Raw genomic sequence first — 16122 nt, 5'->3', positions numbered from 1 at the left:
ACATTCACACTTTATTTTAAAACTAGTAGTACACACACTTCACTAATTTTTTTCTACCCACTTTCCATTACATTTCTTAAAACTTTTACCAAATCAAGTTAGTACTCCCTTCGTCCCCCATTAATTGTCCCCTTTGGTTGCGACACGGATTTTAAGAAATGCAAAAGAAAGTAGGTTAAAAAGTTAGTGGAATATGAGTCTCACTTTATTTATTGATTTTATAATAAAATGTTAGTGAAATAAATTAGTGGAATGTGAGACCTACTTAGCATTTATGATAAAATTGAAAGTGGACAATTAATGTGGGACGGACGAAATGGCAAATGGGGGACATAGAGAATACTTAATATATACTCCTTTCGTTCCAAGGTAATTGAGTCGTATTCCTTTTGAGTTTTCTCAAAGTAGTTGAATCATTTCTCTTTTTTTGGCAATACTATTTCTTTATATTTCTCTTATTTTAAGCAGAAAAAAGGGAAAAAAAAATATTTCAATTATATTATCGATTTTTCATTAAAATCCGCACCGAGTAAAAAATTCCTATTTTTAAAAAAGAGGAGGGATTATTCAAATAGAATCCATAATAGTTTGAAACTGTGCATGCACAGCATGCAGTGATAAGGTCAAGTAAAAACTACAAACACATGAGCGGCCGTAGGATTAAATGCTGCTTTAATCTCTGCTTCATCGACTTGTACCATCCCTCCCGCTTCATATCTTGTACTCTACTCTCTACCACCTTCCTTCATACTTGGTCGGCAAACCACTAGATTTTCTATTTTCTACTTCAAATTTGTAAAGTGAGTAGTATTTTAAACTGTTAATTACGAGAGGTTTTTTTTTAATCTTTGATAAAAGTCACAAATCACAAGAGGCAAGAGCACTAGTTGTTTTTTTAATCTTTTTCTTGATTAACTTTAAAGGGTATTTCTACTTTCGAAATTTAAGTAAAGGGGGGATGTTTTTGGGGCAGTGTGCTATATTCTCGAGTCCTACTCCTACATTGTATTTGTGTCACTGTTTCATTTGATGACACATAGAAATACAGGGTTTATTAGCATGCTTTGCTTCTTCATCCAACAAAGCCATACATTTAATTAATTAATAATAATATATAATCCTGCCTTGGTTGCGTGCATAATGTTCTAATCCTTTTCCTGTTTTTCAGGGCTCTCCTTACTTATTTTTTCCAACAAATTCTTGTTTTTTTTATGTTGTTGGTAAAATTAACAACCAAGAGTTTTTAATACTACTACTATTAAAAAGGCAATGCACAAGGAGAGAGAACAGAGTGGAGACAAGATAAATCATTCTAAACAAATAGCTCTCTCTTTCTCTCTTCATTAAAACTTGTCTAGTTCTTGATTCTTTTCCTTTTCTCAAACAAGATTTGTCCTTGTCTTTTTGCAACCTTTAATTCAAGAATGTGCGTTTTTGGAAGTCTAAGAATTTCAAGTAAGATTTTGATAAAGATCACTATTTTGTGAGGTTTACCATTTCAGTTTCTTGATGTATATATCTTTGAAGCAGAAAACTTTCTTAGTGGGGTATTATAGTTAACATAAATGGAGGGTTTTGATACAGATCACTTTTTATGAGGTTTCACATTTTAGTTTCTTGATGTATAAATTTTTGAAGCAGAAAACTTTCTTAGTGGGATATTATAGTGTTAACAAATATGGAGGGCTATTCAAGAAAAGATGAAGGGTGTTGCCAGTTTCTTGATTTGGTCACCAAAGAGAAAGAAGAAGTGCATGCTAGAATCTCAGCATTTTCAGAAGAGAAGAAGCTTGAACTAAGCCTTGCTCCACCAGGTCAAGATTGGACAAACAAAAATCCCTCAAGATTTGCTCAAAATCCATGGCAGCAGCAGGCATCTTCTCATTTTCTCCACCTTGAGTCACAGCCCTGTAGCAGTAGAGCAGCTCCAGATTTGAAAAATCTAGAAAAAAAGACATTTACACCTGCAAATCTAGCTGTGCCCAACAACAGTGCTCAGAAAAGGTGATTCAGCTTAGTTTCTTGTTTTCTTTTTCTTTATTTTTATCTAATTTTTTGTCTCTTGTTTTATACATTGTTTCAGTGGTCCAGGGGGTTCTGTTTCACATAGTTTATGAGGTTTCATATCTGTTTTATGTAAGAATCAGCATTAATTTCTGTTTTTTTATATTTATGTCTTGTGGCACAGTCACATGAATCTCTTATCTTGTTTAATTAATACATCATGTGATCCATTCCATAGATTCAATTAGGCAAAGTTGAAGATGACTACAACATATGCATTCTTGAACTTATGTTTATGAGAAAAATGAAAAAACAAATCTTTATAAGTGCTTCATAAAACTATAGGACTGCGCCGGCAGTGGTCGGATGGGCCGCCTATCCGCTCTTTTCGAAAAAATCTAGCTGGCGGTTCTTCTAAACCGGCGGTTGAGGACAAAATCCATTCGAAAGCTAAAGAAAACTGCAGGAAAACCATGTTTGTAAAGATAAACATGGATGGTATTCCAATTGGAAGGAAAGTGGATCTCATCGCGTATGATAGCTACGAGAAGCTCTCGTTTGCTGTTGATGAGCTCTTTAGGGGCCTCCTTGCCGGTGAGCCAACCTAACTAGCCATATGGTCCCTTTGTGGCGGCTGCGGAATCACATGTTGTATTCTTGATTGTTTTGTGCAGCTCAAGGGGATCAAGGGAAGGCGATGAGAGGATTACTGGATGGGAATCGGGGATACACCCTCGTGTATGAGGATAACGAAGGGGACCGGATGCTCGTTGGAGATGTCCCTTGGCAGTAAGCATCCATGCCTTTTTTTCTCATTATCATACAACTGATCTTGTTCAACCTTGATCACTCATCCTTACAAATAGTACTAAATCTTGCAGCATGTTCCTGTCGACTGTCAAGAGGCTGCGCGTCTTGAAAAGCTCGGAGCTCCCCACGTTGTTGCGTGGTGAGTTGTTGTGATTCCACCCTCTTTTCTTACACAAAATTATTCCAACTCCATTTGTTTCTTGCAGGTGGAGATAAACAGAGGAAGCATATGGCTTCTACACCACCAAATTAGCCTATCATAGACAATGGCTACTTTTATTTAATTCCATGCAGGGATCAATCAAATGTACCATAAACTTTGTTTCAAAATCCTCAATCTCTGTAGAATCATATGTAACTGCAATCTTTTATTCTCCAGATTTTAATTGCATTTCTGTCTGTTTCTGTTTTCTTCATTCTTTACCTAATACTACTACTCTACAACAACTAGATTTGTCCTTGTAAATCCAAAATAATCTAAAAAAACAAAATTCTTGTATTGGCAATAGATAGTACCTCCATAATGACTTGAACACTTGACCTACTCCCTCTGTCTCACTCAAGATATTCACATTCTTGAGTGACACGAAATTTTATGAGAAAATGTTAGGCGTAGTAAGTAGAAAGAAAAAAATAGTTGAATATTTTAATGGGGAGAGAGGAGAGATTTATTTTTAAATATAGAAAGTGAACATTTTGATTGGACAAACTAAAAAGGAAATATATACATCTTAAGTGGGACAGAGGAAATACTATAAAAGGAGAAACATTTTATCTCAATATTTCAATTGAGATGTGCTTCATCCTCACTTCCTATCTTACCGTGTCAACAATATAGATTCCAAGTTGTTATCCCTCCGTCAGCGAAAAAATATCTCATTTTGCTATTTTGGGATGTTCGCGATTTAAAACTCCATTTGCTTTTTAACCATTTTAGGTAAAGGGACCCAGGGACCCACTATTCACCTAACTCATTATACTCGCATTTTTTAAAACTCATGCCAAGTCAAAATGAAACTATAAGTAGCGGGTGGAGAGAGTCTATCTTTATGGATATTAATAAGGATTAGATTGGAAAAGGTGTCATTAATAAATTGCATTTTTTATCCTAGATAGAGTATATGATTGGGTCAATAAAATTATGTTCAATAGCTTTGTAGTACTACTCTCTCTCTTATTTTATCCACTCTTTATCTCTCTACTTTTTTCATTTCATACTTTATTCTTCATTACTTAACTCAATCAACATAATTTTTCTTAAATCGCGTGCCAAAAAGAAACACTTCTATTACTATGGAACCGTGAGTGATCGGAATCTATACCAGCGCATCCACAACTCAAACACTATACTATTCACATATTCTTCCACAATATTCACTTATTAAAGAGAACATTCCTCAATGTATCATCACCATCTCTACTTCTCAAAGAGAACTGAGAGTTCTCTATCATTCTCCACTTGAAAAATAGTGCAAAGGAAAGAAAAACAAACCCGAGATTTCTCACGACGTCTCTTCGAGATAGAGCGAATGGGAAGCAGCGAGAAGAGCTGCGCCGATGCCCGACCCATCGTTGAAGTGCTCGAACACGACGCTCGATTTGGTGGTGTCCCCGAACAGCTCGAACACCGTGTTCTCTAAGCACTTTCTGTACTCTGTGTAGTGCTCATACAAGCCACCATCCATGGCTATCATAGTCTTCTCTCCATTGCCCTTGACAGAGTCCCTCCCCGTCTTCTTCAATACCCCCAAGATGCCTGCGGCCGCAAGACGGGCCCCACGTGTCGCGATTATGTTGCAGAGCTCGATCACCACCCTCCTCTTCTTCACGGAGATATGAGATATCTGCGTAAAAATCAGAGACACGATACATTGTCATAAATACTTCCTGCTTGAGATCAAACAACTTGTGGCTTGTTTGCAAGGCGTTCAAACGAGCGCAGAAAACAAACTGTACCTCCAGTATACTCTTCAGTTTTTCATACACCACCCTCAGATCAGACGATGTATCCTGATGCATAGCCGACATTTCAGGAGTCCTGCATACAGGATTCGAATTCAAGCCTTTGTTTTTCTTTTACTAAATAAAAATTCGACATAATAAGCAAGCAGAGTAACAGTATGTGACCAAATAAGACCATCTTCTTCTTTATATCTTCTCTTCACATACACAGAAGACGGCTTCTGATCGGCTATATTGTACATATACATCAATTATTTTCTTTGTTCGCAGTTTCAAACGTAGATAGAAGGCATTAATCATGTAATGTGGTTCTAATATTCCTACCAAATTCAAGTTTTTAGGCAAGAAAACTACGATAGTACTAAGATTGAAACGATCATCGCGAAGAGATTATAAAACTCATTTCTTCATGGAAATACCTCAAAATATACGGAATCTTGAGTTTGGCTGGAACTTCATCACCAAAAAAACTAACTTCTTCAGCCAACCTAAGTAAAACTCGGCGTAAAATTTCTCCCAAGTACATCCCAGAAATTAGCTTCTCAAACATCTGCATATGCATAAATAATGTAGTTATTTGTGGAGTTTGGTAGTTGAATAAAAAATAATGGAGTTATGCAGTTGAATAATCGAATGAGACATGTCTACCTGTTCACCCGGATTCAGGCTATCAGTGTCCATTGCATAGTCATACTCTGTCAGCGGGAGATGTGACGATCTGAAGTTGCCCCACTCCATGTTTATAGCCTGAGTTGTGTACAATTTGAGTTTTGAACAATTCGTTTGACCGATCAAATTAACTGTTTAATGCATAAGATCATTTGCTAACCATTTCACCGGATTTAGGCAAAGGACCGTGCCATTTTGGTATGGCTTGAGCGCGTTCAACATATGCAGCATTCGATCCAGTACCCAATATTACAGCAATAGTAACATCTGGATCGGAATGTCTTCCTCCGGCTAATGTTCCAATCGTGTCATTGACCTGCCATGATCATCACAAACGGAAACAAAAGTATCTGAAATGAATATTTGAGGATACATGATACTCAAAAGTGATCTATGAAACTAAAAAACACAAACGCACCAAAGCTGCCACCCGCATATCAACACCCTTTCTCTTCAAGGCTTTTGTTAATTCAGCCACCACGTCTTGGCCGACCTGCAATGATCAATGGAAATATGAATAATGAACTAACAAAAAGTAAACGAGTAAATGTGCTCAAGACGAAGTAGTACCGTGTCATCAATAGAGAATCCTTTTGTCCACCTAATTAGAGTTCCAGAGTTTATAGAATTCTGCATCACCGGGAATGAGAAAGTGAACCCCAATTCCCTCTCCTTCCCAGCAGGTTGTTCATATAACCGTTCTTCGTCAGCCACAAATTCAGCAAGCTTCTCCGCAATGTAATCAAAAAGTGCCTGAAAATAGCAGGTTTGGCTGTTTCAATAATGTGGTTACAACTCTTTCCAACTAAAGGAACAATAAGCAATTCCTCACATCCGAGCTTGCACTCATCAGCGCAGGGGGGATTGATGCTTCAGCAAATTCCTGATGGACAACACCGCGTTCTCTGCCTCCTAACTCAACACGCAACACACGGAAGTTTGACCCCCCGAGATCTAGTGCATAAAAGACTCCTTCCTCATCTCTGGTGTAGGAAAATGCAAATGCACATCAAACACAAACAATACACATCTAAAACGACAAGCGCAAACAACGTTCATCGCCCTTGTTTTAGCACAAAAGTACTTATACAATCATTCTTGAAAACCTAGGATTCATGATCAGACTAAACAACATAGAAAAAGGCTAGCGTTTGCCTACAACAGAGCTCATCATCTAAGCAGACAAGAATCTCCTATTTCACTCAAAACAAACAAGAAAAACAAGGCGTTCCACATTCTTAAAAAAACAGACTTCACAAATTCTCCATCCACATCAAAAAACACATAAAAAGACTCAAGATCTCTCTCTCACACACACACAAACACACATTGAAGCAGAGAGAGGTTATAATTTATACCCAGTGGGGAGATTATCGACAAAACTGATGAGCATCTTGAGCTTGCTGCCACCCTCAGATGCTAAACCAGCATGCATTTCAACAGTCATGGCATCTGCAATCTGCTTCAATTTGGCATCGGGGGTCCCACATTTCTCGTCAAATTCCTTGACCAGCGCCCTCGTCCGGGCCCACCTCCCAGAACTCCTCATCCGCTGCCGCACCAGCAGTGCCGCCGCAGCCACCACCGCCGCGGTGCCGATCACCGCCACCCCGACCGCCACCTTCCCCATAACCGGATTAGGAAAGAAAAGATTAGATGCTTGGAGCTTTGTGGTGCAAGAATCAAGAAACGAAAGAATTGAAGAAATGAGTTGGGAAATAGTCAAATCACGGGAAAATAGAGAAATTGGGGTTTATTCTGGAACGAGAAAGAATGGAAAGGGAGTGTTTAATTGTGAGTGAGTTTTCTTTAGTTTCAACTTTTAAGTGTCGAGGTGGAAAGTCCGCCATTGATGCTCTGTCTCCCTATTTTTGGGATAATTACATGTATACAAAATGTTTTACTTTCAATTTAATATAAAAATATTAAATTTATATATTTCATATAAAAAGTTTAATTAGTATTATAAAATAATATATTTCATTAAGTCTCTACTAACACCGTTACTTCCAATTACATCATACATACAAAAAGTTTCATCAATGTTTCAAATTTATACAAAAAAGTTTAAAATTAAAACTTTTCATTAATTATTTCAAACACAGATTAATTTAATACTCACAAAAATGAAAAATACATAGAAAAAAATCACCACACCTCACCATCAAATTAGTGAATTGCATTTTATTGTCGAAGCTTTCTCATGTAACAATGGAGAATACAACCAAAAAGATATTGAATCTTTTTTTAAAAAATTAAATATTATGTATTTGAAGCTTAAATTAGTCATTTTGTAAAGATGAAATATGGACTTATTTTATATTATGTTCTATAAAGAATACAATAAAAATAGAGTAAATTGAGATATAGATTTTTTTAAAACCATGATCAATTGCTGGAAGAATTGATATTGACTGTTATTTTTTAGAGTGGTTAATTATATTAAATCTTTAATTATTCTTTTATTATGATGATAAGTTGGACAAATTATAAACTAACTAATGATGTTTAAAATATTTAATGGAATGTATTAATTTAAAACACTAAGTAAACTTTTGTATAAAATATGTAAACTTAATACTTTTTGTATTAAATTAAAACAAAGGTAAAACATTTTGTATGAAACATGTAATTACCCCTATTTTTGGAGATCTTCATTTCTTTTTGCTTAATTTTGATGGATTTATTAAATTTAATTCCTCTATTGCCAAAGGAATTAAGGAAATACACAATTTTATCTGAATAGTATGTTTGCTTGATATAAGTTGTATTGCAAGTAGTTAATATAGTAATTTAGAAAGTTTAGCAAAAAGTTTCACAAGCTTTGGAGAAAATATTAATTTTGTTAATTTATCAATAAGAAAAGTTACTTATTTGAATAGCGATATAATTACACGTGATATCATTATCTATCGCACATGTATTACGTGAATGTGAATATATAATATAAATAAATAAAAAATGAAATAGCACTCCAGTCTCACCAATTACATAGATAAATATGATTATTGGTAATTTACATACATACTCCATTTAATAGGAGGGCTAACCGTTGACCTTTTAAAACCAGAAAAGTATGAGTACACAAGCTATTGACTAACTACATAAATAAATATACTTGTGAATTGTGATATCATCTTGGTTCCAAATTCCAATCCTAATTAGCTTCTTATCTTTACCTTCTAAAAACTATCGAATCTCAAATAGAAGTCTCATTTTGTCAATTTCGTCTGGTCCATATTAAAAATCTCATTTCACTTTTACTATTTTTAGCAAGTGGACTTCACATACCACTAACTTATTTCACTCATATTTTATTATAAAATCAATATATAAAAATAAATCTCACATTCTATTAACTTTTTCTACCACTTTCATTTACAAAGTCAAACAAACTTAAAATTCGTGCTAGTAAAAAATGGGACTTCTGTTGAGGACCGGAGGGAGTACTCATTTCTTTTTTTTTTTCTTTTTTTTTTTTCAAAATTAACTTCATATATTTATATCATATATATGAAGGAGAAATTACAAATCAACTCCTACAACAAGGAGGAAAGATAAATTACGCCACCCAGGGTTCGAACTCGAGACCTCCAGGATGGACGCGGTATCCAGCATCCTTTACCGCTAGGCCAAGGGGCTTGGATAGGGAGTACTCATTTCTTTCTATACCAATTTTAATATTAGTACTATCTCTGTCCTATAGAGATAGATTGAATTTTTTTTGTTCGTCCCATAGAAAAAGCTCATATCTATTTATGGAAACTTTTTCTCCTCTTTTACTTTATCATCTATGGATCCAACCATCTATTCTTTTATTCCAACTAATTTTTCTCCTCAATTAAATATTAAAATTTGTATCATTTGTAATTAACCTATAATTCTATTAGACAGAGGTAGTAGTAAATTATCACTAGCTAGCGCAAATAAACCTCAACTTGAACATCATTAGCCAAAACCCAACAAATACACATGACATGCATCAAATAAAAACATCCAGTGTAAAACCTCCAACCAATTAAAGAGATAACTTTATCAAAAACTCATGAAATCATCACACATGCATTGCATATACTGTACAGTATAATATTCAAACAAACCCTCCAATTCATTGAACAAACCTACAACACATATAAGACCAAAACTCTCAAAATCAACTATCAAAACCAAACCTCCAAACCATGAATTCTAGTTCATCACGGTGGCTCTAAAGAAAGAGTTAAAGAACAGGCTCACATGAGCTGCAAAACACTATGATACAATTACAATGCCCTACGAATCTAATGTACCATTTCTTTAACTGTTTTTTATTTTTTTGGGGGATATCATAGCCTCACATGAAGTGCTATTCTATCTATTTACTCTCACTTCTTCACTAAAATATTTAATTTTTCTTTCTTTCTTCTTCCCCCAATAGGAAGTATGTCTTCAAAAACGTGAACTTGAAGAAAAAAGAGAAGGAATAAAGGGGAAGAAGAAAGAGAAAGAGAAAGAGAAAGAGATAAATTAAATAATACTATTAATGAAGAAGAGAGTGTAAATAGACTGAAATGTCCTTTGTGGCCTTGAGAGTATTTACGCCCAAAAAAATTAAAACAGTGAAAAAGTAGTTCACATGATATTAAATCGATGTTTATGGACCTCAAATACTATTTTGAAATGTTACGGACCAAAAATGATACATTGGCAAAGTGCGCGGACCAAAAAAGATATTCCCTCTTTATTTTAAATTATATTTGGTGTAATTTTGTCAAATACTGGGGATGATTTTTAAGTTTAGATATAGTAAATTAAAAATAAGATAAAAAATTTTGGATGGCTAAACTAGCAAAAATGAGATATATTAGCAGAGGAGGTAGTGATAAAATGTAAACTCTATATATTGTATAAACTCTAAACTTTTCAACACAGTATCAACACAACGTCAACACAGTGGAAAATTTCAATATTTTGATGCAACACAATGTCAATTCAGTGTCAACACAATTTCAACATAGCATCAACCATTGACACCGTGTTGATATTTTTTGTTGCTATTTTTTGTCATTTGTTGACATTTTCTAATGATCCAGATCATAGTTTGAAGTTTGTACAATATTTAGAGTTTGTATTTGATTACATCCCTTAGCGGAGGTTATCGGGAGTAATTTTATTACTGAAAAGTATCATATTACATCCAATTTTCAATGCCAGATTGAATTATTCATAAAATGTTCAACATTCGAAATTTCAGGTATTGACTTATTGTTATGATTGCGGTCAAAGTTGTGTGTAATTATTATTATTACAACGAGACCTAATTCTGTCATTCATAATTCGTTCGATCCCCTATTCAAATTTCAAAACTTGAAAATCTTAGTTTTGCATATTTTATGGAGTAGTATGTCACATCGTTGACTATCTTTATCTCACTCTGATCATCACTACTTCATTGCTGTTGCATGCAAGAAATTCAATTCCTCCAAGGCTCCGTTTGGTACCAAACGGAATTGGAATTGGAATTGGAATTGGAATTGGAATTGGAATTGGAATTGGAATTGGAATTCTATGGAATTGAATTGGATGGAATTAAATTACAATTCAATCCAAATCCTTTATTTGGTATATTTAAGGAATTCATATAGAATTGTATTACAATTTCAAATCTTATGTTTGGTAACTCGACATATTTAGAATTGGATTTCATCATTATAAATAACTGTCCTTTTGACATTCAACCGTACTAATCGTCCACTGAGCTACTTCAACAAAAACGAAAGAAATGAGAAATTATTCAAAACTCATGACTATATTATACATAATTCAACTAAAAGATGACAATTAATAATCTACAATGCTTATATAGTTATATCCAATAAAAAACTGAAGAAACAATGCAGCCATACATAGATGTAGATGTGAATGCCAACTAACTTAATCACAATGAAGAATTTCTTTGCCGGGAAGTCATTGCTACGACCCACGCTGAGCAAGATAGCCATCACCAGCAACATGAAATAGACAATCCAACAGTTTCCAAGATGAGTCGGGGAGGCTTGGTAACTTCATGGAGTTCTGTGCAGGTGATGATAAAGTCTAACGTAAACCTACAAAGGGATACGATGCATGATTACAGAACCATTTGCCTTCCCATGGAGTAGATTAATCATACTCACTCTCTCGTCTTTCCTTTCTCTCTTTCTCAAACATAGTTATAATCATATTCCCACAAGAAACAAGGGATACTCTAGCTTCTCTATTTTTTTTACACACACACATTGGAGTTCGTGATACATTCGGCAAGCGAGCTAACCCTGACACACAACCCCTCATAGCTCGAGGACTAGCCCTGACACACACAGCCGCGCACCAGCCTGTGAACAAGCCCCTCCTCAGGCGCGTTCTCTAGCCTCCTGTTGTACATGATTAGGTGAACTAAGCATCTCACTTTCCACTTACTAATGTATGTGGATTGATGAAAATTCCTCGCAGCTTTCTGCTCAGGGGGACATAGCTAGCTCCAACCACTTCAGTTTCTTCCAACGAGCTTCCCTAGCGGGTGCAAATCCAGGGCGTGTTCTGGCCTGAACTCGTGCCTTGTCAAAATACCCATAACTAGATGTCTCTGCTCAAGACAGACACATCATTTTTAATAACATGAGTGTGTCATAAGGAAACGATATCTATCATTATCAACAAAGTTCTCAAGGGAGAAGCTTACCCCAAAATAATGCTAGAGATCTTCAATTCTATCACCATGGCCCAAACTCATCTCCTAAACTACCAGAGCACTTTTCTAAATGATGGCCTGGAACATGATGGTTATGCTACACATGGCGGTCTTCTCACTCTTCCATTCTTTTCATCTACCAGAGCACATCTTCTAACATGATTGTTCTGCATAGCAAAAATGTAGCTTGAGGGGAGGTCGAGTTGAGAACTTTCATCGACAAAGAGTGTCAATATTAAAGATTTCCGAAAAAATATAAAATTAAAGCAACAACAAAAATTTTATAGCCCTCATTTTGCTCTCAAACCCTAATGAAAATGAAATGTAGAATATACACAATCAATGATCGATGATCCATTCCATAAATTCAACAACCCAAAGTAAAATGAATCAAACTAACACAGTGTTGCGTGCTGAGCTATAAGAGAGGAATGGGTGCACGCAACAATTTGACGTGGGAGAATAAGTTGAGATCCAGATAGAATAAAGCATGTGTAGCATCCGATGTGGCGTGTACAAATGGGGTGAGGGAATGGCATTAAACGGTAGTGATGGAAAAGGGAATGAGTTAACGTAACAGAAGAGGAGCTGTCATCTATTTAGGGAAAGAGGGCCACTCCATTTTATTCATGCAATGTGTGTGATTGTTCACAAGGGCTAAGGATCCAGGATCCTCGGCATTATCTTTCATTTTGTGCCTAGTGTAACAGAGAGTTCTTGTTGTTCTTCGTTATTTCATTATCAATAGAAAATCGATTCCCTTGGGTGTCATTTTGGTGTGTTTATGTGGAAATCTGTTCTCTGTTTTGTGATAAATGTCAAACATACCACAAATAAAACATACCAAAGGAAGGAACGGCATTAAAGGAGAATAATATGTAATTTATTTGTAAGAGCAGATCCTAGAATAGATTGATTGTATATCAAAAATATGTTGTATTCTTCTCCTACATATAGGAGAAGAATCGATGACTTACATACACTGAAATAAACCAAAAACATATCTTCTCCCAAACATGTGTCTCTCAAAGTCCATAAGCTCTCGGTTATCAGCTTAAATATGGTACCAGAGCGGGACGATTCGGGCTTGAGACTCAGAACAACATCATCATCGTCTCAAGTACCTTTCCCGACCCTTTGAAACCTGCAATACACAACCAACAACCATGTCAGATCCAGAAACTGATAAACCACCGAAAAATAACCCACCAATCACCCTTTCAGCCGAACAATTCGCTGAGTTCATGAGACTAAGTATGTCTCAAAACAACCAAAGCCACCAGCCTTCATCCGTTGAATCACTAGGCGAAGTACGCCTCGCTGAAAAGCTCAACGGAGATAATTATCCGTTATGGGCGAAACTAATTAGTCGGGGAATCCGAGGGAAGGGCTTGGCGTCTCACATCACTGGAGTTACAGGCCCTCCCCCTCCGACAGATCCAAGCTACAATCGGTGGCAACAAAGGGACGATTGCTGCTTCAATTGGATCATAAATAACATCGAAGCCAAACTCGTAAACGAGGTATCGCAATACGAAACAGCGTATGACTTATGGGATAGTCTAGCGACTACATATGGAAGCGGCGCTGATCAATTTCAGATTTCAAACCTGCATAGACAAGCATATAGCATCAAACAAGGAGATTCGTCATTGGAGCAACTATGGCAGAAATTGCAAGATCTCTGGATATCAATTGATACCCGAGACCCAAATCCAATGGATACCCCATCAAGCATCGACAAGTACAACCAACACACCCAAAGGCACCGATTATACCAATTCATGTGGGCCCTAGACGACCACCGATAAGGCAAAATCAAGCGCGAGATCCTGAATATGGATCCGATTCCAACCGCAAGGAATGCGTATGGGTTAGTCAGAAGGGAAGCAGTAAACGAAAGACTACTCAATCTAGAATCGAAGGAATCCGGAATCGGAGCAGGCCTCGTGGTGTTTGACCGAAATCGAGCACCAATATCACAACACTCCCAACTACAGAGGAACCCTAAGGAGGAGGACGAAAGTAAAATGTTATGCAGCCATTGTGGAGGAAAGAAACACACCAGAGAGACGTGTTTCCACATCCATGGGTTCCCGGAGTGGTGGGAGGAAATGAAGAGGGCAAGACAAGCCCGGAGTGGAGGTCGAAACGGCGGAGGCCGAGGAGGCGGGAGAGCAGCAGTAACCGTCGCTCAAGACCGCGCCACCAGCACCGACAAATCGGTGGGCAGCAACAGTGGCGGCGACATTACCAGCGGCGGAGGAGAAACCAGGACCGAGGATTGGCCCAAAATCGGCTCAGTCTCCCTAGCCCGGACGTGGACAGAAGGTAAAATTCCGGGAATCATGAACATCGCCGGCGGAACGAGCGGCAAAATCGAACCCAGGGACGCTAGGGTTCCCACAGGAACGACGAGAGAGGCGGCTAGGGTTCTGAGTGAATCGAGCCCAACTGAACCGAGCCCACTATACACTACCCAACTTTCCCTAAATCACAAACCACCCCCCAAAATCCTAATATCACAAACCCAACCCCAGCCGAAACTTCTCTCTCAAAATGACCCCCGACCCAAAGATACATATACAATACCACCCCAAAATTCCCGAAAATATCGAAACCAGCCCCAACATTCCCATAAATTCCAATTTCACCCCCAAAATTCCCAGAAATTCCAAAGTCACCCCCATAGAAAGAAGAAATCCCATATCAACCCCCCATTAGCCAAAACGTTGCACATTGAACCCCAACCGTCCCAAATAAACTATTCGCCAACAATACCCTGCCGAAACTCTTTTGACGCCTTAGCCTGCGCCTCAACTTTAAGCTCCGGCCCAAAAGACCCTCACTGGATTTTTTACTGTGGGGCAACAGACACAATTTCTTTCGAAGCCACAGACTTTGTCTCCATTGCCAAATCCAAGAAATCCTATGTCCAAACAGCCAGTGGGGACCTAGCACAAGTTATGGGGGCAGGCACAATCAATATCTCACCGACTCTATGCCTCTCCAACTGTCTTTTTGTTCCGTCTCTTTCACATAAATTGTTATCAATCAGTCATGTGACTCGGGAACTGCACTGTAAATTACTAATGCAACCTCAATTTTGCATGTTACAGGATATCAAGACGGGGACGATAGTTGGGCGTGGCACTGAGCGAGGCGGGTTGTACTATGTGGACGAGATAGCCCAACAAAGTGCTGCAATGATGCTAACTCCCGGACCGACAGACAGACAGGCTTGGCTTTGGCATCGTCGGTTAGGACACCCATCTTTAGGATATTTTCGTCTTATTTTTCCTGAACTAGCTAGATCTTTAAGCTCTTTTCATTGTGATACATGTGTGTTGGCCAAAAACCATAGACATTCATTTAAGTTGAACAATACGAGAGTTCAAACTCCTTTTGCTTTAGTACATTCGGATGTTTGGGGTCCTGCTCCTATCCCGGGGGGTCAAGGCTTTCGTTATTTTGTGCTTTTTATTGATGACTACTCTCGCATGACTTGGATTTATTTTCTGAAAAATAAACATGACGTGTTTGACAAGTTCGTAGACTTCTATAACCTTATTCAAACTCAGTTTAAACAAACCATCCAGTCTCTTAGGTCCGATAATGGGGGGGAATTTGTCAACAATAAAATGCAAGATTTTTTTAGAAGTAAGGGTTTAGTCCATCAAACCTCGTGTGCATACACCCCAGAACAAAACGGGATAGCCGAAAGGAAAAACCGTTATATCCTTGAAATTACCCGAGCCCTCTTGATTGAGTCCAAAGTACCAAAATTTTTTTGGCCCGAAGCTGTAGCTACCGTTGTGTATCTCATAAATCGTCTCCCTACAAGCATTCTTAAATTCAAAACCTCGCTGGATATTTTTTCCAAACACTTCGACATCCCATCCTCTCTATCCCTCGAACCCAAAGTTTTCGGATGCTCAGTCTTCGTCCACATACCCAAACACGAACGA

General features: G+C 37.4%; 1 protein-coding gene and 1 pseudogene across 1 annotated transcript; one reads left to right on the top strand and one right to left on the bottom strand.

Moving 5' to 3' along the window:
- The first annotated feature begins 1307 nt into the window (after window positions 1-1307).
- LOC121789230 lies at window positions 1308-3230 on the top strand (annotated as a pseudogene).
- Window positions 3231-4120: 890 nt separating this feature from the next.
- On the bottom strand, window positions 4121-7288 carry LOC121789232 (hexokinase-1-like). Its single transcript, XM_042187736.1, has 9 exons — window positions 6804-7288; window positions 6278-6428; window positions 6016-6198; window positions 5864-5938; window positions 5606-5761; window positions 5425-5523; window positions 5196-5326; window positions 4771-4852; window positions 4121-4658 (listed from the first exon to the last, which is right to left on the bottom strand). The coding sequence occupies exons 1-9, from the start codon at window positions 7073-7075 to the stop codon at window positions 4317-4319; spliced, it is 1491 nt and encodes a 496-aa protein (XP_042043670.1). The 5' UTR covers window positions 7076-7288; the 3' UTR covers window positions 4121-4316.
- Between the last annotated feature and the right edge of the window lie 8834 nt (window positions 7289-16122).

This window comes from Salvia splendens, unplaced genomic scaffold (genome assembly GCF_004379255.2).
Source record: "Salvia splendens isolate huo1 unplaced genomic scaffold, SspV2 ctg179, whole genome shotgun sequence".
Classification (NCBI taxonomy): Eukaryota; Viridiplantae; Streptophyta; class Magnoliopsida; order Lamiales; family Lamiaceae; genus Salvia; species Salvia splendens.
Note: the sequence above shows the minus strand (reverse complement) of the source record. Positions and strands in the feature narration are given on the sequence as shown.